The sequence below is a fragment of the Aquarana catesbeiana genome, linkage group LG08 (genome assembly GCF_042186555.1).
Source record: "Aquarana catesbeiana isolate 2022-GZ linkage group LG08, ASM4218655v1, whole genome shotgun sequence".
NCBI lineage: Eukaryota > Metazoa > Chordata > Amphibia > Anura > Ranidae > Aquarana > Aquarana catesbeiana.
The window spans coordinates 23,527,600-23,551,341 of NC_133331.1; the positions used below are offsets into that span (position 1 = coordinate 23,527,600).

Sequence of the window (23,742 nt, forward strand, 5' to 3'; positions counted from 1 at the left end):
CAGCGATGGGATTGTATTGAGCCTTCAGCATTGCTGATATTAAATCCAGGATGGTGGTGGATCCGGTGTTGGCCCTCCTCCCTCTAATGGCTGCTCCCTTAATTAGGAATATTGTTTACATGCCCCTGCTGAGATATTTAGCTATATCTAATATAGTAAGTCTCATTCTTTAACAAACCTTACATAGTTACATATAGTTACATAGTAGGTGAGGTTGAAAAAAGACACAAGTCCATCAAGTCCAACCTATGTGTGTGATTATGTGTCAGTATTACATTGTATATCCCTGTATGTTGCGGTCATTCAGGTGCTTATCTAATAGTTTCTTGAAGCTATCAATGCTCCCCGCTGAGACCACCGCCTGTGGAAGGGAATTCCACATCCTTGCCGCTCTTATGCCCCGTACACACGGTCGGACTTTGTTCGGACATTCCGACAACAAAATCCTAGGATTTTTTCCGACGGATGTTGGCTCAAACTTGTCTTGCATACACACGGTCACACAAAGTTGTCGGAAAATCCGATCGTTTTAAACGCGGTGACGTAAAACATGTACGTTCGGGACTATAAACGGGGCAGTGGCCAATAGCTTTCATCTCTTTATTTATTCTGAGCATGCGTGGCACTTTGTCCGTCGGATTTGTGTACACGCGATCGGAATTTCCAACAACGGATTTTGTTGTCGGAAAATTTTATCTCCTGCTCTCCAACTTTGTGTGTCGGAAAATCCGATGGAAAATGTCCGAAGGAGGCCACACATGGTCGGAATTTCCGACAACACGCTCCGATCGGACATTTTCCATCGGAAAATCCGACCGTGTGTACGGGGGCTTACAGTAAAGAACCCTCTACGTAGTTTAAGGTTAAACCTCTTTTCTTCTAATTTTAATGAGTGGCCACGAGTCTTGTTAAACTCTCTTCTGCGAAAAAGTTTTATCCCTATTGTGGGGTCACCAGTCCGGTATTTGTAAATTGAAATCATATCCCCTCTCAAGCGTCTCTTCTCCAGAGAGAATAAGTTCAGTGTTTGCAACCTTTCCTCATAACTAAGATCCTCCAAACCCTTTATTAGCTTTGTTGCCCTTCTTTGTACTCGCTCCATTTCCTGTACATCCTTCCTGAGGACTGGTGCCCAGAACTGGACCGCATACTCTAGGTGCGGCCGGACCAGAGTCTTGTAGAGCGGGAGAATTATCGTTTTATCTCTGGAGTTGATCCCCCTTTTAATGCATGCCAATATTCTGTTTGCTTTGTTAGCAGCAGCTTGGCATTGCATGCCATTGCTGAGCCGATCATCTACTAGGACCCCCAGGTCCTTTTCCATCCTAGATTCCCCCAGAGGTTCTCCCCCCAGTGTATAGATTGCATTCATATTTTTGCCACCCAAATGCATTATTTTACATTTTTCTACATTGAACCTCATTTGCCATGTAGTCGCCCACCCCATTAATTTGTTCAGGTCTTTTTGCAAGGTTTCCACGTCCTGCGGAGAAGTTATTGCCCTGCTTAGCTTAGTATCGTCTGCAAATACAGAGATTGAACTGTTTATCCCATCCTCTAGATCGTTTATGAACAAATTAAATAGGATTGGTCCCAGCACAGAACCCTGGGGAACCCCACTACCCACCCCTGACCATTCCGAGTACTCCCCATTTATCACCACCCTCTGAACTCGCCCTTGTAGCCAGTTTTCAATCCATGTACTCACCCTATGGTCCATGCCAATGGACCTTATCTTGTACAGTAAACGTTTATGGGGAACTGTGTCAAATGCTTTTGCAAAATCCAGATACACCACGTCTACGGGCCTTCCTTTATCTAGATGGCAACTCACCTCCTCATAGAAGGTTAATAGATTGGTTTGGCAAGAACGATTCTTCATGAATCCATGCTGATTACTGCTAATGATACTGTTCTTATTACTAAAATCTTGTATATAGTCCCTTATCATCCCCTCCAAGAGTTTACATACTATTGATGTTAGGCTAACTGGTCTATAATTCCCAGGGATGTATTTTGGGCCCTTTTTAAATATTGGTGCTACATTGGCTTTTCTCCAATCAGCTGGTACCATTCCAGTCAGTAGACTATCTGTAAAAATTAGGAACAACGGTCTGGCAATCACTTGACTGAGTTCCCTAAGTACCCTTGGATGCAAGCCATCTGGTCCCGGTGATTTATTAATGTTAAGTTTCTCAAGTCTAATTTTAATTCTGTCCTCTGTTAACCATGGAGGTGCTTCCTGTGTTGTGTCATGAGGATAAACACTGCAGTTTTGGTTACTGAAGCCCCCTGATTCACTCGTGAAGACTGAGGAGAAGAATACATTCAATACCTTTGCCATTTCCCCATCCTTTGTAACCAGATGTCCTTCCTCATTCTTTATGGGGCCAATATGGTCTGTCCTCCCTTTTTTACTGTTTACATACTTAAAGAATTTCTTGGGATTTTTTTTGCTCTCCTCCGCTATGTGTCTTTCATGTTCTATCTTAGCCGTCCTAATTGCACCCTTACATTTCCTGTTGCATTCTTTATAAAGTCTGAATGCTGAGGAGGATCCCTCAACCTTGTATTTTTTGAAGGCCTTCTGCTTTGCTTTTATATGCATTTTTACATTGGAGTTAAGCCATCCAGGATGTTTGTTCGCTCTTTTAAATTTATTACCCAATGGGATACATTGGCTAATGCCCTTATTTACTATGCTCTTAAAGCAAACCCATCTCTCCTCCGTATTCTTTGTTCCTAATATTTTATCCCAGTTTATGCCTTTTAGCAAGGTTTGTAGTTTAGGGAAGTCAGTGTCTTTGTATTCCCTTTATGTTTCCTATTTGTGTGATTTATACTGAAACTAATTGACCTGTGATCGCTGTTACCTAAATTGCCCCGTATTTCCACATCTGTGATCAGGTCTGTATTGTTGGTAATCAGTAGATCCAGTAATGTTTTATTTCTAGTTGGTGCATCTACCATCTGACCCATAAAATTGTCCTGCAAGACATTAAGGAATTGGCGAGCCTTAAATGAATGCGCGGTTCCCTCCACCCAGTCTATGTCTGGATAATTAAAATCCCCCATTATGATAACACTTCCCATCCTTGCTGCTAATCCAATTTGTGATAGGAGATCCGTCTCCACTTCCTCCCTCAGGTTAGGGGGCCTATAGCATACTCCCAGTATTATTTTCCCCTTAGCTTCATCCCTTTGGAGCTCTACCCATAAGGATTCCACCTCCTCCCTAGCTCTCTTAGTGATGTCATCTCTCACATTCACTTGTGCATTATTCTTGACATATAGGCATACCCCTCCCCCTTTTTTTACCCTCCCTATCCTTGCGATAAAGGGTATACCCTTGAATGTTTGCCAGCCAATCATGAGAGCTGTTGAACCAGGTCTCTGAAATTCCCACAAAATCCAAATCCTCCTCGTACAACAGTATCTCTAGTTCACCCATCTTGTCTGCCATGCTCCTGGCATTGGTGAACATGCCACATAGTTTAGACTGGTCGCATATTGTCCTCGTATTGGGTGTTTCGAGATTGCAACTAGGACTTGCTACTATACTCACCTTGTGTTTTTGTGCTTTGGTTAACCTGCCACTAATGCCCCGATACTACCCTCTGGAATATCTTCCGTGCTGGCTATCTCTGCCTCTGGACCCTCCCCCCCATCGCCTAGTTTAAAAACCCCTCTAACTTTTTGGCCATCTTCATTCCCAGCAGATCTGCACCCTCCTCATTTAGGTGCAGTCCGTCCCTTCTATAGTACCGGTTACCAACTGAAGTCGGCCCAGTCCTCCAGGAACCCAAACCCCTCCTTACTACACCAGCTCTTCAGCCACTTGTTTACTTCCCTAATCTCCCTCTGCCTTTCTGGTGTGGCTCGATGTACCGGTATAATTCCTGAGAACACTACCTTGGAGGTCCTTTTCCTCAATTTAGCTCCTAAGTCCCTAAAATCGTTCTTTAGGACACTCCATCTGCCTCTGACTTTGTCATTGGTGCCAACGTGCACCATGACAGCCGGGTCTTCCCCAGCCCCTCCCAGTAATCTGTCCACAAGATCCGTGATGTGCCGAACCCGAGCGCCGGTAGACAACATACTGTTCGGCGCTTCAGGTCTTGGTTACAGATTGCCCTCTCTGTCCTTCTAAGAATTGAGTCCCCTACCACCAGAATCTGTCTTTCCTTTCCCTTTGCTGCCCCCCCACTCTCACTGGAGGAGTTCTTCCAGTGCTGGTCCCTGACTGGTTTCACCAATGTCACTCAAAGTAGCGTACTTATTGGGATGCTCCAGTCCTGGATTGGCCTCCCTGGCACTTCCCCCTCTACCCCTCCTGACTGTCACCCATCTACTCTTTGCTAGTGCCTGCACCTCTTTGTCTCCACCCGCCTCTGTGCTGGCCCCTGCCAGCACCTGCCGTGTACGTTCCTGGCTCACCTTTAGTATGGAGGGACTTCTCAGTGCTGACAGTTGCTTCCCCAGATTCAGAACCTATAAAGTTTTCTCTGCCCAAATGCATATTCTCGCTGATTAACGCTGGTTGCATTTGCTTTAATTTCAGCTTTCTTACTGCTGATTGAACTTTCTCATGCTACCCTGACTTGCATAATTTTGCATTCCAATTTAAGGTACCGGCTTGGTGTTCTTTCCTATGCTCTTAGCTGCTTAGCGCATGATTTTTATTGTCAACAGTTTGTTTGTGTGTTAGTTGTGTGTGTCTAATGACATTATATCTCATTCAAGATAGAGAGACATATTTCCTTCTCTGTCTCATCTGTGAACCTTGGCCGTGTCCTGAGGAAGACTAACGGTGAAACACGTAGACATGCAAGTGCTCACTGCACAATAATCATAGATGCTATATGTTACAATTGTCATTGTTTTTTAGATATTGTATTTTTCAATAAATTTATATTTTTTATACTGCTATATCTTCTCCACTGGTTCTTAGCCTAAAAAGTCTGCCTCCCTGGTAATACTCAGTACTACCTTATTTTGTATCCAGATACTTTTCTAATAACAGGCACCTTGGTGTTTGACCCTGGGACTTTTACTTTTAGAAGTTTAAAACAGAGGACAGGTTCACTTTAATCTTGGGTCAAGACAGGAAGCCCAGTCTTCATATGTACGGCCAACTTAAAGCGGAGTTTCACCCAAAAGTGGAAGCTCCGTTTATCTGCCTCCTCCTCCCCTCTGGTGCCACATTTGGCACCTTTCGGTGGAGAGGGGGGAGCAAGTTCCTATTTTTGACCTTGGCCCTTCTCTTCCTTCCTCTGCCACCAGGCCAGTTAGAAAGTGCAGCGCGCTTTGTGCATGCACAGTAGGAAACCGGCTGTGAAACCTAAAGGCTTCATTGCCAGACTCCCTTACCACGAATGACATCGGCAGCACCTTGAGAGTTGATCGGGTGCCGACATTGTGGGATCAGTGGACAGGTAAGTGTCCTAATATTAAAAGTTCTAAAGAACCCTATTCAAGTGAATGGGGCTGAGGCACAACCATAGTCCATGGACTATGTTGACAGCTCTCTGGCTACCAGTCCTTGATTTGAACATATTAAGATCAATGACAGTAGGGAGTTTTCTGGGGGGCACCAAAAAATTTTGCTTTGGGGACCTGTGATCTGTAGTTATGTCCCTGTGGAGTAGAGTGGATGAAAGTTCAGAAGCTGCATTGACCTTATTTCTTTAGATGCAGAATGTCCTATTAAGGTTCATTTGGATTGCGAGCAAAGGGTCCTTGTCTTGTCAATTGTTGAGTTCACTATTCAAACACGTGCTTTTGAGCAATGCCGAATTTGAATGCAAAAGGCTGTGCTTGACTTGAACACCCGTCTACATGGGTCCTTACCGGTGTTAATTTTGTCTACAAAAATATTTTCGTCAGTTGCATGTTTTTAGTGATAAAAACTAAATGAAAATAACATTCAGTTTCAATTCAGATGACTAAAATATGACTAAAAACTAAAATGGTATTTTGGTCAGAAGACTGACTAAAATGAAATCAAAATTTGACTTCAAAATTAACACTCGTCCTTACTGGTAGGTTCTCTAGGAATAAAAATTATTTGCTTAAAACGGGGGTCACCAAACTTTCTAAAAGGTCCAGTTTACTGTCCCTCAGGCTTTTTGGGGGGCTGAACCATGGACAGTGGGAGTAGGAAATGTCCTATCTTTGGTATTAGGCTTGAGCTGCATGTGCACCCTGCCTACATTTCCCACAGCCAGTTTTGCGTTAGTCAAAATGTTCCTAATCTAAACGTGATTTTTCTGCATTCAGGGGAGTGAGGTTGAAGCTAACCTAACTGTGGCAGCTCCTAAACTCTGGTAAAAGCCTATGTGTACATTGATACTTAGGCTTTTATGGAGTTGAGTTTAGGGGCTTTGGCAAAAAAACACCAAAAGCTCCTAAACTCAACTGTAGTGTACATGAAGCCTTAGGGAAATTATTAGTGCCCCATCATTGGTATCAGTGGGAGGAATAGTTCCCCATCATTGGTATCAGTGAGAGGAATAGTGCCCCATCATTGGTATCAGTGAGAGGAATAGTATCCCATCATTGGTATCAATGGGATGAATGGTCCCCCTTCATTGGTATCAGTGGAAGAAATAGTGCCCCATCATTGGTGTCAGTGGGAAGAATAGTGGCCCTTCATTGGTATCAGTGGGAGGAATAGTGGCGCTTCATTGGTATCAGTGGGAGGAATAGTCAACCCTTCATTGGTGTTAGTGGAAGGAATAGTGCCCCATCATTGGTATCAGTGGAAGGAATAGTGCCCCATCATTGGTATCAGTGGGAGAAATAATGACCCATCATTGATATCAGTGGTAGAAGTGGTCTCCTTTCATTGGTGTTAGTGGGAGGAATAGTGCCCCATCATTGGTATCAGTGGAAATAATAGTGCCCCATCATTGGTATCAGTGGAAAGAATAGTGCCCCATCATTAGTATCAGTGGAAGGAATAGTGCCCCATCATTGGTATCAGTCAGAGGAATAGTCCCCATTCATTGGTATTAGTGGGAGGAATAGTTCTCCATCGTTGATGTCAGTGGGAGGCCCAAAGGCTGGATAAAGGCACGCAAAGAGCCACATTCAGCCCCCGGGCCACAGTTTGGAGACCACCGGCATAAAGGAAACTGTGGGGCATGATGCCAAACATAGTTAAAATATAAATTTTGCATAGCTCCCAACTTTCCCTCTATCTTTTGGAACCCCTCTGTCCCTCTTTTATCCTCCATTGGCCTGATATATAGTAGACATGTGCAGAACGAAAATATTTGTTTAGTTTCCATTCGTTATTTAAATAATTTTAAGTGAAATTCCTTTACTTCGTTTTCTGAATTTATTTCATTTATTTGTTTTCTAATTCAAATCAAATTTTCCAAATTCAAAAATTTGAATCAAATTGGCATTCGATTTCAAATTTATTCAATTCAAAATTTACATTTCGGAAGACAATTATATTCTTTCTATTCTATTGTTTTTTTCTATTCTTTTCTTTTCTATTCTCTTATTTTATATTCTATTATTTTCTGTTCTATTCTTTTCTATTCTAATCCATTCTATTCAAAAGTCGATTTTTGGAAGACGGTTATAGAGTTTCTGTTCTATGTTTTTCTATTCTTTTCTTTGCTATTCTATTCTATTCTATGTTTTTTTTCTATTCTATTCTTTGCTATTCTATTCTAATCTATTCAAATTTGGAAATATGGTTATTATTTCCATTTTATGCTATTAAATTCTTTATTGTCCTTTCTTTTCAAATTTTTTCTATTTGAATTTCAGAAGACCGTTATATTCTTTCTATTTTATTCTATTCTGTTATATTCTGTTCTTGTTTTCTAATTCACTTCAAAATGTGTTTTCAAATTTGATTCAAATTTCAGATGAATTTAGTTTCGTTATTTCGGATTTGTTTAAATTCATTACTATTTCAATTTGGAATTCAGATAAATCTGAATTTCCGAATAATTAAAAAAATCGGTCCAAATTTTGATTCGGAACGAAACGAACCATGCATGTCTAATATATATAGAGCTCTTTTAATACATATACTATATAACTGTATACCAAATATTACAACAAATATTTAATTATTCATTATTGCATTTACTGTTTTTGAAAATCCATTAAAATAGAAAAGAATTGGGAGTAATAAGCAAATTATTGGCATAGCCAATCATTTTTCGGACCTTGTGATCCATGAAGCTTGGGGCATGATAGGGTTGTGTCCTTGACGGACATACTTTGTTCTAAAACAGGGGTCTCAAACTGTCAGCCCTCCAGCTGTTGTGAAACTACAAGTCCCATCATGCCTCTGCCTGTGGGAGTCATGCTTGGAACTGTCAGCCTTGCAATGCCTCATGGGACTTGTAGTTTCGCAACAGCTGGAGGGCCACCAGTTTGAGACCCCTGTTCTAAAAGATGTCCCTTTTCCCCATAATCAGAAAAGTTGGGCGCTATGAATTTTAGTTTACACTTTAGGGCTGCATTCACACCCGAGCATTTTGTAGCTTGAAAATGCTGAAGAAGAAGAAAAAAAATCAGTTTTTCTGTATGAAGATGATTCACATCTCCACTCCAAGTCACCTGAAGGCTGAAGCCAATTGCCCAAAGCTCCAAAAAAGTCTGGAGCTCAAATCAAGCATATTGGTGTGTTTTGTTTTTTTTAAGCCTTTTTTTTTCATAGAAATGCACGGAAATGCATGTTTTTGAGCGTTATTCTGCTCAAATGCAATAATTGAATAAAAATCAATTAATTATGATAATAAATAATAAATAAAATACAAAAATAATCATAAATAAATACATAAATAAATAAAATTAACCCTAATATTTATCACTGACCCCTAACTCTATAACAAACCCCTAACCCTAATATTAAAGAGGAAGTGAACTTCCCTATATTGTTTGTACCTATAGATAAGCCTATAATAAGGCTCACCTATAGGTCAGGGACATGCAGTCAAGGGAACATAAAAAAACATAATTTACCTTCGAGGGCTGGAACTCGGCAACCTGGGGTCACAGAGACCATTGGTCCAAACTGTCAAATAAAAATGCTGCAGTGGAGGCACGCCTCTCACTGCAGTGTCATAGAAGGGGGGGTGGTGTCTAAAATACAAATGCTCCCTTTCCTTCTAGCCCAGCCCTCTTAACTAGAAGGAAAAAAACATGGGTTTATGGGTATAAGATTTACCCACAATCCCATGTTTTTCTCACACAGTTAAGAGAGAGAATGAGAATTTGCTGCTGCTGAAAAGGTACAAGCTAAATCATATATTATTATGCTATATGTTATAAGATAATAATTTATTATTTATCTATTTACTGTGAAATTACTGGTTGGAAGTTATAACTTCAAACTTCAGTAATTTGTCCGTTAAACCACCTGCTTGAGTACAGATTTTAAAAATATAGTAAATTACCTTAAAAACAATATATAATAATTATTTGTATATTACTTATGGTAATTAACCCCTTTCCACCCAGGCTAATTCTGACACTTCTCTCCTACATGTAAAAGTCATCATTTATTTATTTGCTAGAAAATTACTCAGAACCCCCAAACATTATATATATATATTGTTTTAGCAGACATCCTAGGGAATAAAATGGTGGTCGTTGCAACTTTTTATGTTACACGGTATTTGCGCAGCAATTTTTCAAACTTTTGTTTTTTTTTTTTGAAAAAACTATTTCATGAATTTAAAAAAAAAAAACACTAAAGCTAGCCCATTTTTTTTGTAGATGATGATGTTACGCCGATTAAATAGATACCTAACATGTCATATTTTAATATTGCGAACGCTTGTGGAATGGCACCAAACGTCAGTATTTAAGAATCTCTATAGACGACGCTTTCAAATTTTTTACTAGTTACATGTTTAGAGTTATAGAGGTGGTCTAGTGCTAGAATTATTGCTCTCGCTCTAACATTTGCGGCGTATGTAACCTTTGTGTATCTGGTTCTGATACTAGCCACTGCTTCACCAACCACTGACCTCACCGCACGTCCCTGTTATAAGCTACTGTAAATATCTCCTAAACTTGCACCATTTAGGAGATATTTACTGTATACGCCGGAGTCCGTGGACCCGGAAAGGAAGACGGGTGAAGATGGATGCAACCTCCAGCGGTGACAACGAAGGCTTCGTTTGCAGGTAACTTTCACATACTGTGCTAGTATGCAATGCATACTAGCACATTATGCCTTTACATTTGCAGGTCAGCAAAAAAAAAAAAAAAACTAACTTCCTCTTTGAACCACCTGAACCTAATACTAACCCCTAACCTACAATAAATACATACATAAATAATAAGTAAATACATACATTAACTCCTAACCATAACCCCTAACCCCCTAACAAAAAATGTAAAAGAACAAATAAATAAATAATAAAAAAGTGGACGAAAAAGCTGAAAGCATAAATGATGAAACAGATGATATCTTTCTCTTGTAATAAAAGAAAACTTCCTCTTTGTAATGGGGCATACACACGGTCGGACTTTTCATCTACAAAAGTCCGACAGCCTGTCCGACAGACTTCCGGCGGACTTTCGGCGGACTTGCAGCAGACTTTCTAACGAACGGACTTGCCTACACACGACCACACAAAAGTCCGACGGATTCGTACGTGATGACGTACACCGGACTAAAATAAGGAAGTTCATAGCCAGTAGCCAATAGCTGCCCTAGCGTGGGTTTTTGTCCGTCGGACTAGCACACAGACGAGCGGATTTCGGGGTCCGTCGTAGTTACGACGTAAAGATTTGAAGCATGTTTCAAATCTAAAGTCCGTCGGATTTGAGGCTAAAAAAGTCAGTTGAAAGTCCGGAGAAGCCCACACACGATCGGATTACCAGCCAGCTTTAGTCCGTCAGCGTCCGTTGGACTTTTGTAGACGAAAAGTCCGACCGTGTGTACGCGGCATAACACCTAACCCTAATACTAACCCCTAACCTAACAAAATAAATATTTACTTAAATAGTAAATAAATAAATACATTAACTCCTAACGATAACCCCTAACAAAAAAAATGTAAAAGAATTAATAAATAAATAACAAAGTGGACGAAAAAGCTGAAAACATAACAACAAATGATGAAACAGATGATATTTTTCTCTTGTAATGAAAAAAAAAAAATAAATAAAACTTCCTTTTTGTAACACCTAACCCTAATACTAACTCCTAACCTAACAAAATAAATACATACATAAATAGTAAATAAATACATAAATACATTAACTCCTAAATACATACATAAATAGTAAATAAATGAATACATTAACTCCTAACCCCCCAACAAAAAAATGGAAAATAACTAATAAATAATAAAAAATTGGACGAAAAAGCTGAAAACATAACAAATGATGAAACAGATGATATTTTTCTCTTGTAATAAATGAAAAAAAAAAAAAAAAAAACGCCAAAGCTTAAAATCACTTTTAAAACATGCATACAGTTGCCTGAAAAAATGCTAAAAAAACGCAAAGCTAAGGTGTGAATGCAGCCTAAGAAAGATAATTATTAATGAGCTGCTAATAAGATTGTCATCTAAAATGTGGTCCCCGCTACTTTTGGCTACAGTCACTGCTTGGGGTCCATCCACCTGAGCAAGACTATCTTGCATAGACTAGCATCTATGAAATCTAGAGACACAAGGGGGGGCTTTTATAAATATGTCAGGGGGTCAAGCTTTTTTTACAGCAATGAAGCCTATAACTTACCACAAACTGTTGATAGGTTTCCCCATCTGTTCTGCTGCTGGTTGGCTTAACGTACATCCCGTTGCAGAATTCTTCCTTATTTCCAACAATACATGGAAGTTCTGGATCCTTATATTCAATGTTTTGATAATTTAAACCAAAAGAATAAGAACGCACTAGATTGTATACCTGTGAAGTAAACAGAAGTCCAGTTTGCACGAACTGTATATATACAAGGTCCTGCTATTTCCATGCCACCCTCCCATGTAAAAAATACTGAGTTAAACCTAAAAGAAAAAAAAAAAGTCCTGATAAAGAAGATATACTAAAACTCCAAAACATTTTGGCTATGGTTACACATATCGAATAAAGCATCATTGGTCCATCCTTTCCTGTGTAAGGCTTTGCCCTGCAAGATTAGAGTAGAGCGCTCACTTTTTGTTCTACCATGTTATGTTTTCCACCATACGTAAGCCTTCTTTGGGCTATGTTGCATTCATATTTTCTTTTCTCAAGCAATAAAAACAACCCAACCCTTCATTATGTTGTCCCCCCCAAAAATTGGGCTTTAACCTAACATTTACACTATATTACCAAAAGTATTGGGGTGCCTGCCTTTACACGCACATGAACTTTAATGGCAACACAGTCTTAGTTCGTAGGGTTCAATATTGAGTTGGCCCAACCTTTGCAGCTATAACAACTTTAACTCTTCAGGCAAGGTTGTCCACAAGGTTTAGGAGTGTGTCTATGGGAATGTTTGACCATTCTTCCAGAAGTGCATTTGTGAGGTCAAGCACTGATGTTGGAGAGAAGGCCTGGCTCATAGTCTCTGTGCTAATTCATTAAAAATGTGTTCTATCGGGTTGAGGTCAGGACTTTGTCCAGGCCAGTCAAGTTCCTCCACCCCAAACTCGCTCATCCATGTCTTTATGGACCTTGCTTTGTGCACTGGTCCAAATAATTTGGTAGACGGGAGATTATGGTGTGGGGTTGTTTTTCAGGGGTTGGGCTTGGCCCCTTAGTTCCAGTGAAGGGAGGCATCAGCATACCAAGACATTTTGGACAATTTCATGCTCCCAACTTTGTGGGAACAGTTTGGGGATGGCCCCTTCCTGTTCCAACATGACTGCGCACCAGTACAGAGAGCAAGGTCCATAAAGACATGGATGAGCGAGTTTGGGGTGGAGGAACTTGACTGGCCTCAACCCGATAGAACACCTGTGGGATTAATTAGAGTGGAGACTGCGAGCCAGGCCTTCTCGTCTAACATCAGTGCCTGACCTCACAAAGGCACTTCTGGAAGAATGCTCAAACATTCCTATAGACACACTTATAAATCTTGTGGACAGCCTTCACAGAAGAGTTGAAGCTGTTATAGCTGTAAAGGGTGGGCCAACTCAATATTGAACTCTACAGACTTATGCCCCGTACACACGGTCGGATTTTCTGACAGAAAATGTGTGATAGGACCTTGTTGTCGGAAATTCCGACCGTGTGTGGGCTCCATCACACATTTTCCATCGGATTTTCCGACACACAAAGTTTGAGAGCAGGCTATAAAATTTTCCGACAACAAAATTCGTTGTCGGAAATTCCGATCGTGTGTACACAAATCCGATGCACAAAGTGCCACGCATGCTCAGAATAAATAAAGAGATGAAAGCTATTGGCCACTTCCCCGTTTATAGTCCAGACGAACATGTTTTACGTCACCTCGTTCAGAATGATCGGATTTTCCGACAACTTTGTGTGACCGTGTGTATGCAAGACAAGTTTGAGCCAACATCCGTCGGAAAAAATCCTAGGATTTTGTTGTCAGAATGTCCGAACAAAGTCCGACTGTGTGTACGGGGCATATGACTGGGATGCCATTAAAGTTCATGTACGTGTAAAGGCAGGTGTCCCAATACTTTTGGAAACATAGTGTAGAGCTTAACCCTAAATGTCACCTTGTGCTGCCCTCACCCCTCCCTCTCTTACCAATATAAACTTTTTTTTTGTTACAATATAATTTATTTGTGTTGCAACTCCTAGACAAGACATTTTCCCCACCCGTAGAAGTGCTGCAGGGCTTGGGTCCTAAGAGAGTCCAGTAGCACAGTTGCACATGCGCAGTTCTTCCCTGCTATCAGCATACGCACAGAGTTTCTCATGCATGCACAAAGAGACTAAAAGTGAAGTCCTAAACCGTCCCTGTATTTGCACATGCATGGAAAAACCCCTGCACATGCTCAGATGCACCAATGGGAGCTTCCAGGGCCTGAGGGCTGGGCAGAGCCACTGCGATAATGGTGCAGTTGGGGGGGTCAAGTGTGCCGACGCTTGCCGACCGTACAACACAGAAATACGGCAGCTAGGTGGCTCGGTTGCAGATCACAGACCTAGTCTGTGATCTGACACTTCTGGGTAGGGAGGTGCGATTGTGACCCCAGACTTGTGATTTAACACAGCAGATGTCGATCTGTGGGTGCCAGCCAATGGATTACCACCGGCACCCGGTGATCGACATGAATTTACACAGGACCGAGCCCTGCCAATGTAAACAAGGCATATCACTGTTCTGTCAGTGGGGAAGGGATGGAGTTTGTGTCCCTGCAAAGCAGGGGAATAAAATACATCACTTCCCCTAGTAAAAGCACCTCACACAGTACACCAAAACACTGGCTAGGCACACATTTAACCCTTTGATCGCCCTAGATGTTTAACCCCTTCCCAGCCAGTGTCATTAGTACAGTGACAGTGCATAATTTTTTTAGCACAGATCACTATTAGTGGCACTGGTTCCCAAAAAGTGTCAAAAGTGTCAGTTAGCGTCTAAATGTCCGCCGCAATATCGCAGTCCCCCTATAAGTTGCTGATCACCGCCATTACTAGTAAATCAATAAATAAAAATTTCAGTATTTACAATACACATGTGCACTGACAAAAAATGTGTTTGTTTTCGTTTCATTTGTTTTTTTTGCTTTTTTCGAAAATTCGCAAATTTGAAAATTCGAAAATTTGGAAATCCGAAAATTCGGATTTTCAAATTTCAGAATTTCGGAATTTTGAATTTTTGGATTTCCATATTTCGAATATAGAATTTTTGAATTCCGAATTTTCAGAATTCGGAAATTCAAAAATTCGATAATCCAAAAAAAGAAAGAAAATCAGTAAAATTTGAAATAACTAACTAATAATAACTAACTATTAAATTATAGGTATTGGAATTTCCTTTCAAGTTTGGCTATTTGTGAACATAACGAATACACATTTATCTGAAGTTACAAATTCTGAAATAACGAATGCCGCATCTAAACAAATAGAATAGAATAAACAAATGAATAATAAATAATAATAATAAAAAGGTTTTATTATTATTATTGTTATTTATTAGATTGTTACGTTCCATTCGTTTAGATACAGCATTCGTTATTTCAGATAATTTGTAATTTCGGATAAATTTGTATTCGTTACGTTCACTAACAGACAAATTTGAAAGGAAATTCCAATATCTATAATTTCATATTTATTATTAGTTATTATTTCAGATTTTCATTCTTTTAAATTTTCAGATTTTCATTCTTTTGAATTTTCAGATTTTCAATCTTATTCTTAAATTTTCAAATTTCCAAATTTTTGAATTTTCAAATGTATGAAATTTAGAATTTTTTGAATTTCCCAATTTAGAATTTTCGGAATAATGTTCTAATTTCCGAAATGTTCCAATTTCCAAAATGTTGAATTTCTAATTTCACAAATTTCAAATTTCCAATTTCTGAATTTCCAATTTCCGGAATTCTGAAATTTTGAATTTTTGAAAATTTGGAGATTTGAAAATTGGAAATTCAAAATTTTCGAAATTTGAAATTGCGGAAATTCGAAATTTGAAATTGCAGAAATTCCGAATTTCCAAAATTACGACTTTCCGAAATTACGAAATTTCGAATTTTCGAAAATTTGGAAATTTGAACATTTGGAAATTTCGGAATTAACGAATTTGTAAAAATTCGTTAAACAATGAATTTGGAACTAAACAAATTGCACATGTCTAATATACAATATCTCCTAGTTTTAGATGCTGTAACTTATGTGCAAACCAATCAATATATAGGCTTATTGGGATTTTAACCAAAAATATGTAGAATACATATTGGCCTAAATTTATCAAGACATTTGTAAAAAATTGATATTTTGTTTATAGCACAAAAAAAATAAAACCACATAGGTGGTCAAATACCACCAAAAGAAAGCTCTATTTGTGGGAATAAAAAGACATCCATTTTATTTGGGTACAGCGTCGCATTTGTCAGTTAAAGTAACGCAGTGCCGTTTTCGCAAAAAATAGCCTGGTGGTGAAGGAGACCTCTTCCTGAGGTCAAGTGGTCAAATACAAAAAATAAAATAATTCTTACATTATTAGGGTTAAATTCATCATATGAGTAGAGAAATCTGAAGGAGGCGTCTTGTCCTCTTAACCCGCAGAAGGACCCTGGTGCAGCTGTTATTTTTCGATCAACTGTAGCTTCTGGGGCCACAGACTTCTCCGTGAATTCCATATTCATCTATAAATGCAACAAATATTGGCATGATATATTGTTTCTATGTAATTGAGCCTTTACACTGCCTTGAAAAAGTATTCATACCCCTTGACATTTTCCACATTTTGTCATGTTACAGCCAAAAACGTAAATGTATTTTATTGAGATTTTATGTGATAGACCAACACAAAGTGGCTCATAATTGTGAAGTGGAAGGAAAATGATAAATGGCTTTCAAATTTGTTTTGCAAATAAATATGTGAAAAGTGTGGGGGACATTTCTATTCAGCCCCCGAAGTGAATACTTTGTAGAACCGCCTTTCGCTGCAATTACAGCTGCAAGTCTTTTTGCGGATGTCTCTACCAGCTTTGCACATCTAGAGAGTAACATTTTTACCCATTCTTCTTTGCAAAATAGCGCAAGATCTGCCAGATTGGATGGAGAGTGTCTGTGATCAGCAATTTCACAGATTCTCAATTGGATTTAGGATTCTGGATTTGACTGGGCCATTCTAACAAATAAACATAGGCGTGCACAGGGGGTGTGCCAGGTGTGCCTAGGATGAAGAGTAGGGGAAGGGGCTAGTAAATATGTAATTTACCAGTGACTTCCTTTTCTAAGTGAACACACTCGCTCACTGTGTTCAGTCATAACTGAAGCATAGTAAACTATGCTTCAGTTTGTGCATGACCAGGAAGCCATTCAGAACAGAGCACTTTCCATTCATTCATGCACTGTCCAATGCAGACAAGAGCATGTGTGTTTGAGTTTTGGGGTGCACACCCTAATGCAATAGGCTGAGCACACCTATGCACATGAATATGCTTTGATCTAAACCATTACATTGTAGCTCTGGCTGTATGTTTAGGGTCGTTGTCCTGCTGGAAGGTGAACCTCCGCCCCAGTCTCAAGTCTTTTGCAGACACTCTAATGCCCCGTACACACGGTCGGACATTGATCGGACATTCCAACAATCCATGGATTTTTTCCGACTGATGTTGGCTCAAATTTGTCTTGCATACACACGGTCACACAAAGTTGTCGGAAAATCCGATCGTTCTAAACAAGGTGACGTAAAACACGTACGTCGGGACTATAAATGGGGCAGTGGCCAATAGCTTTCATCTCTTTATTTATTCTGAGCATGCATGGCACTTTGTCCGTCGGCTTTGTGTACACACGATCGGAAATTCTGACAACGGATTTTGTTGTCGGAAAATTTTATATCCTGCTCTCAAACTTTGTGTGTCAGAAAATCCGATGGAAAATTTCTGACAACAAGGTCCTATCACACATTTTCCGTCGGAAAATCCGACCATGTGTACGGGGCATAACAGATTTTCTTCTAAGATTGCCCTGTATTTGGCTCCATCCATCTTCCCATCAACTCTGACCAGCTTCCCTGTCCCTGCTGAAGAAAAGCATCCCCACAACACGATGCTGGCACCACCATGTTTCACGGTGGGGATGGTGTGTTCAGGGTGATGTGCAGTGTTAGTTTTCTGCCAAACATAACGTTTTGCTTTTAGGCCAAAAAGTTCAATTCTGGTCTCATCTGACCAGAGCACCTTCTTCCACATATTTGCTGTGTCCCCCTCATGGCTTCTCACAAACTGCAAACAGGAGTTCTTATGGCTTTCTTTCAACAATGTCTTTTTTCTTGCCACTCTTTTATAAAGGGCAGATTTGTGGGGAGCACGACTAATAGTTGTCCTGTGGACAGATTCTCCCACCTGAGCTGTGGATCTCTGCAGCTCCTCCAGAGTTACCATGGGCCTTGTTGCTGCTTCTCTGATTAATACTCTCCTTGCCTGGCCTGTCAGTTTAGGTGGACAGCCATGTCTTGGTAGGTTTGCAGTTGTGCCATACTCTTTCCATTTTCAGATGATGGATTGAACAGAGCTCCGTGAGATGTTCAAAGCTTGGGATATTTTTTTATAACCTAACCCTGTTTTAAAACTTCTCCAGAACTTTATCTCCGACCTGTCTGGTGTGTTACTTGAGCCTCATGATGCTGTTTGTTCACTAAGGTTCTCTAATGAACCTCTGAGGGCTTCACAGAACAGCTGAGATTAAATTACATACAGGTGGACTTCTGAAGACAATTGATTCCACTAGATTTTAGTTAGGGGTATCAGAGTAAAGGTGGCTGAATGCAAATGTACGCCTCACTTTTCAGATATTTATTTGTAAAAAATGTTTAAAGCAATTTATCATTTTCCTTCCCCTTTACAATTAGGTGCCACTTTGTGTTAGTCTATCACATAAAATCTCAATAAAATACATTTACGTTTTTTGGTTGTAACATGACAAGATGTTGAAAATTTCAAGGTATATGGATACAATACAATAATTTTTCAAGGCACTGTATGTAATCTACTACAAACCTGAGCCCCAGACCCTCCCACAGCAGGTTGTTGGTATTGTACAATTTAAAAGCAGATGAGATCATTTTCCTTTTTTTTTTTTTTCTTAGCTGGGAGTACAGGATTACAGGGTTGGGTCCTGGACAGGAAATATGTGTCCCCATTACTCAGGTGCTCTCACCCATTTAGGGTGAGGGATCTCGAGGTAGACCGGTTGGAGAGGACTGATTTACGGAATTCTCAGGATTAGTAAGCTCTCATTTGGGACCTAAAATTTGAAAGCTCTGAGAGACTTTGGGTGAGAAAGAACCTCCAACCCTGATTACAGAGACTTTTATCCAAAAAGATGCCTTTGATGCCTGCAGGGGAGGCTTAAAAAGGAGCAGGAAGGACTCCTGTCAGTGAGGTGGAGGTGAGCAGTTCACAGCTGTGAAAAAAGTGTGGACTGTCTGATGACTGAGACATTGCTGAGCTGCCTTTGCTGTACCCCGAAGTAGACGTTACCCTAAACCCTGGTGTGGGACCTGTATATTGGTGGTAAGCCATTGTGTTGTGTAATTTATAATAGGATTGTGGACTGCTTGTGTGTGTTTGATTTTTAAAGAACAATAAAGACTGTTTCATTTTACAAATGGCTGGGCTGTGACCCCAGGTCCCTCTTGTTACATGGGATTCATTCATTTTCCAGAGACTTTAGCAGTGCCACCTCCATTATAGGGGAATCAAATTTTCAATTTTTAGCACATTGTCTAAATATAAATGGGAACAATGTAAGAAGACTGAGTGTGCTCCTTCTACTGCAGCAAAAAATTGAGCCAAGGACTTCAAATGAGACATGCCTATAATACACTATATTACCAAAAGTATTAGGACACATGCCTTTACACGCACATGAACTTTAATGGCATCCCAGTCTTAGTCCGTAGGGTTTAATATTGAGTTGGCCCAACCTTTGCAGCTATAACAGCTTCAACTCTTCAGGTAAGGCTGTCCACAAGGTTTAGTAGTATGTCTATGGGAATGTTTAACCATTCTTCCAGAAGTGCATTTGTGAGGTCAAGCACTGATGTTGGAGAGAAGGCCTGGCTCGCAGTCTCTGTGCTAATTCATCCCAAAGGTGTTCTATCGGATTGAGGTCAGGACTCTGTGCAGGCCAGCCAAGTTTCTCCACCCCAAACACGCTCATCCATGTCTTTATGGACCTTGCTTTGTGCACTGGTGTGCAGTAATGTTGGAACAGGAAGGGACCATCCCCAAATTGTTCCCACAAAGTTGGCAGCATGAAATTGTCCAAAATGTCTTGATACGCCTTAAGAGTTCCCTTCACTGGAACTAAGGGGCCAAGCCCAACCCCTGAAAAAAAACCCACTCCATAATCCCCCCTCCACCAAATAATTTGGACCAGTGCACTAAGCAAGGTCCATAAAGACATGGATGAGCAAGTTTGTGGTGGAGGAACTTGACTGGCCTGCACAGAGTCCTGACCTCAACCCGATAGAACACCTTTGGGATGAATTAGAGTGGAGACTGCGAGCCAGGCCTTCTCGTCCAACATCAGTGACCCCTGACCTCACAAATGCGATTCTGGAAGAATGGTCAAAGATTCCCATAGACACACTCCTAAACCTTGTGGACATCCTTCCCAGAAGTGTTGAAGCTGTTATAGCTGCAAAGGGTGGGCCAACTCAATATTGAACTCTACAGACTACTGAGATGCCATAAAAGTTCATGTGCATGTAAAGTTCCAATATATTTAGTAATATAGTGTATCTGAGTAATGAGAAGATTGTATAGGATTCTACCCTGTCCTGACAATCCATGTTTAGTTGGACTGGCTCCAAGCTGTTGACATCCCTGGCAGGTAACACAGGTTCACCCAAAGCGTAAATTCTAAGTGACAGCTAGGTCTTCACCAGTGCACCCCACAAGGAGTAATGGGCTAGTGACACTAATGGCCCCCTGACTGCTATGCTGCGTGCTATCACCAGGTTGCCACCCTCAGGAGCGTCCTACCGAGGGGTTGCTGTGAAGGCTGGGGGCTAGATTACAACTTTCTTGTTTTCCAGTGTCCCATCCTCTCATAGGTGGCACTATTATCTGACTGTTATAAAATTTGTATCCCTCAAAGAATAATAATGAGGACTGACCCTTGAAAAGAACCCTGCTGATTAACTACCCTACATCTTGAGTTTATTGGCCATACCCATTGTTAGCCGTTTAAAGTTAAAATGCATATCCTGTGCTCTGCAAAGCCTCCGGCTCAAGGACCGAGAGCAGAATTTTTAAGATTCCGAGGGAATAAAAAATTTGCTTTCTCCGCACCAGCTTTAAAACCCTGGAGTCCCTCACCATGTGTATGTGAGAAACCTAGGTGATGTACACCATCTATAAAAAAATTACCGGTAACCACTCATTGAATGACTAGAAAGATTGAGCTACTGAGCTCAGTGAACAGGTTTTTGTTCAAACAGTAAAAAAGAGAGAAAAATAAATCCATATCAATCATCTGGTGGTTTATATTTGCATGATAGAGTCCACCTAAACCTTAGACATTTTAGGTTCATGCTGTGATTGTATCATACCTCATTCTCGAAGCAGGCACCTATGTTCAGTGATGCAGTGTCTGAAATAATGTCCTCCGTCACGGTCACAAGGGCCATTAATGTAGCTCCTGTTGCAAATGTACTATCAATGGTAAATTTTATTGAGGCTGATCCTTTATAACCTGTAAAGACAGAGGAACATACCCTGTGAAATCCCAGCAAAAGTTCTGTGGCATATTCAATCCACAGCTGGTTTCTTGTATTTGCTGAAGGTTCCAATGCTATAATGGGCCTACTATGGTTCCCAGCTCTGCCAGTGACGTAAGAACAGAGAAGCAGAGGTAGCAGGAAGGCTGAATGGTGTCATGAGTATGACTTACCCATAGGAATGAATGATGCCACAGTGCACATGCACACTAGGAAGAGAGCCCAGTGTGGATTTTTTTTTTTATATAGCAAAGGCTTTGTGGCATTGGGCAGGGCCGTACAGTGATTATCGCTGGAGCAGGGAGGAAGGTAAATATTTTACTAGTCAAACTATTCTAAGCTGAAAGTATAAAGGCGTTCTTTAACTGCTTCAGCCCCGGAAGATTTTACCCCCTTCCTGACCAGAGCACTTTTTGCGATTCGGCACTGCGTCGCTTTAACTGACAATTGCACAGCCGCGCGAAGTTACATCAAAACCAATTTGACGTCCTTTTTTCCCACAAATAGAGATTTCTTTTGGTGGTATTTGATCACCTCTGTGGTTTTTATTTTTTGCGCTATAAACAAAAAGAGTGACAATTTTGAAAAAAAAAGCAATATTTTTTACTTTTTACTATAATAAATATCCCCCAAAAATATATAAGAAAACTTTTTTCTCAGTTTAGGTCGATATGTATTCTTCTACATATTTTTGGTAAAAAAATCGCAATAAGCATATATTGATTGGTTTGTGCAAATGTTATAGCTCCTACAATATAGGGGATAGTTTTATGGCATTTTTATTATTAATTTTTTTTTTTTTTATTAGTAATGGCGGCGATCTGCAATTTTTATCATGACTGCGACATTGCGGCGGACACATCAGACACTTTTGACACTATTTTGGGACCATTGTCATTTATACAGCGATCAGTGCTAAAAAAATGCACTGATTACTGTGTAAATGACACTGGCAGGGAAGGGGTTAACCACTAAGGGGCGATCAAGGGGTTACGTGTGTCCTAGGGAGTCATCCTAACTGTGGGGGGATGGGCTACCACTGACATGACAGCGATCACTGCTCCCGATGACAGGGAGGAGTAGATCCCTGTCATGACACAAGGCAGAACAGGGAAATGCCTTGTTCACATAGGCATCTCCCCGTTCTGCCGCTCTGCTCCGTGATCGCGGGACACTGGTGGAAACCGAATCCGCGGGACCCGCGGGCACGGTAATGCTGTACGTGGTGGGCGTGCACCCACTAGCCATGCAAATGAAAGGGGACAAACAGGTACGCCCATTTGCCCACTGCTGCCATTGTATATCGCGTGCGGTGGTCGGTCGATATAAGTGGTTAAAGTGGTTGTAAGCCCTTACATATACCCGGTGAAGTGGTCTAAGGTAATACACAGAGATTAAACAAAGCTTCCCTCATAAGTTGTACCTGTTTATCTGCAGTCTTCTATCTCTACAGTCATTCAAAGTCCAGAATTTATACAGCTTGTTTGAGCCTTCAGAAAATGGGGCGAGGAGCTGAAACTACACTCTGCAGAGTTTAGTGAGGAGCACTCTGAAAGCTGATTGGAGGGAAGGGATACACTCACTTTAATACAGGACACGGGAACAGAGCTGAGGCTTTCAATAATAAGCTGTGTGCTGGAAATACCTCCCATGTAAATAGACAGATTAACATTGTTACAATATACAACGGTGATATCAAGTACACATGGTGCAAGAAAGTTAACATAAACAGGATGTCTTCAGACTGAGATTCTATGATTAAGTCTGCTGAAGAAATGACATTGAAAAACATTATACAGTAGTAACATACTACACATAAGAGGGCAGAATAACAGAGTAGAACATTCCTTCATATAGCTCACTTTCAATGAAGAGAAAAAAAGAGGACAATGTATATTATTCTCATAAGGCACTATTCAAAAAAAAAATGGGATGTTGAATGGGTCACTCATTATCTACAGAAACAGGACAATTTTATGGAACCGAGCTTCATAAGGATTAGATAATACGAGGACAGGTATTAGAATAAGAGAGGGATGGGGAGGGAGTGAGGGAGAGAAAGAGGGATACCAAAGAGGTTAAAGAGGGTAAGGAGACACTCCAGCGTATTTATGAAGTAGGGGAGGCTGAGACGCCACCAGCCCATGTGATAAATTCCACGGAGTAACGAAACACGGACCATGAAGTCCAAGTGATAGAGAACTGCTCCTCCTTCCCAGTTTTCTGGGCCAACAGACCTTCCAGGTCTCTGATCCGGTCCCCTTCAACAGCCCAATCCTCTAGGGAGGGCACGTTTGTTGATCTCCAATGAAGGGGAATCGCCATCCTGGCTGCGGCTAGAAAATGTCACAGGATATCTTTTTTTAATCGATTTAAGGGGGCCCGGGATCATA

At 40.6% G+C, this 23,742-nt stretch overlaps 1 protein-coding gene across 1 annotated transcript in view; it reads right to left on the reverse strand.

Annotated features, from left to right (window-relative positions):
* Positions 1 to 23,742, reverse strand: part of LOC141106651 (uncharacterized) — a 198,150-nt gene that overhangs the window by 51,425 nt on the left and 122,983 nt on the right. Inside the window, exons 18-20 of the mRNA XM_073597594.1 lie at positions 21,182 to 21,324; positions 16,107 to 16,256; positions 11,731 to 11,898 (exon numbers count right to left, since the gene is read on the reverse strand). Of these exons, the coding sequence (XP_073453695.1) occupies positions 11,731 to 11,898; positions 16,107 to 16,256; positions 21,182 to 21,324 (461 nt within the window). The remainder of the gene's footprint in view (positions 1 to 11,730; positions 11,899 to 16,106; positions 16,257 to 21,181; positions 21,325 to 23,742) is intronic.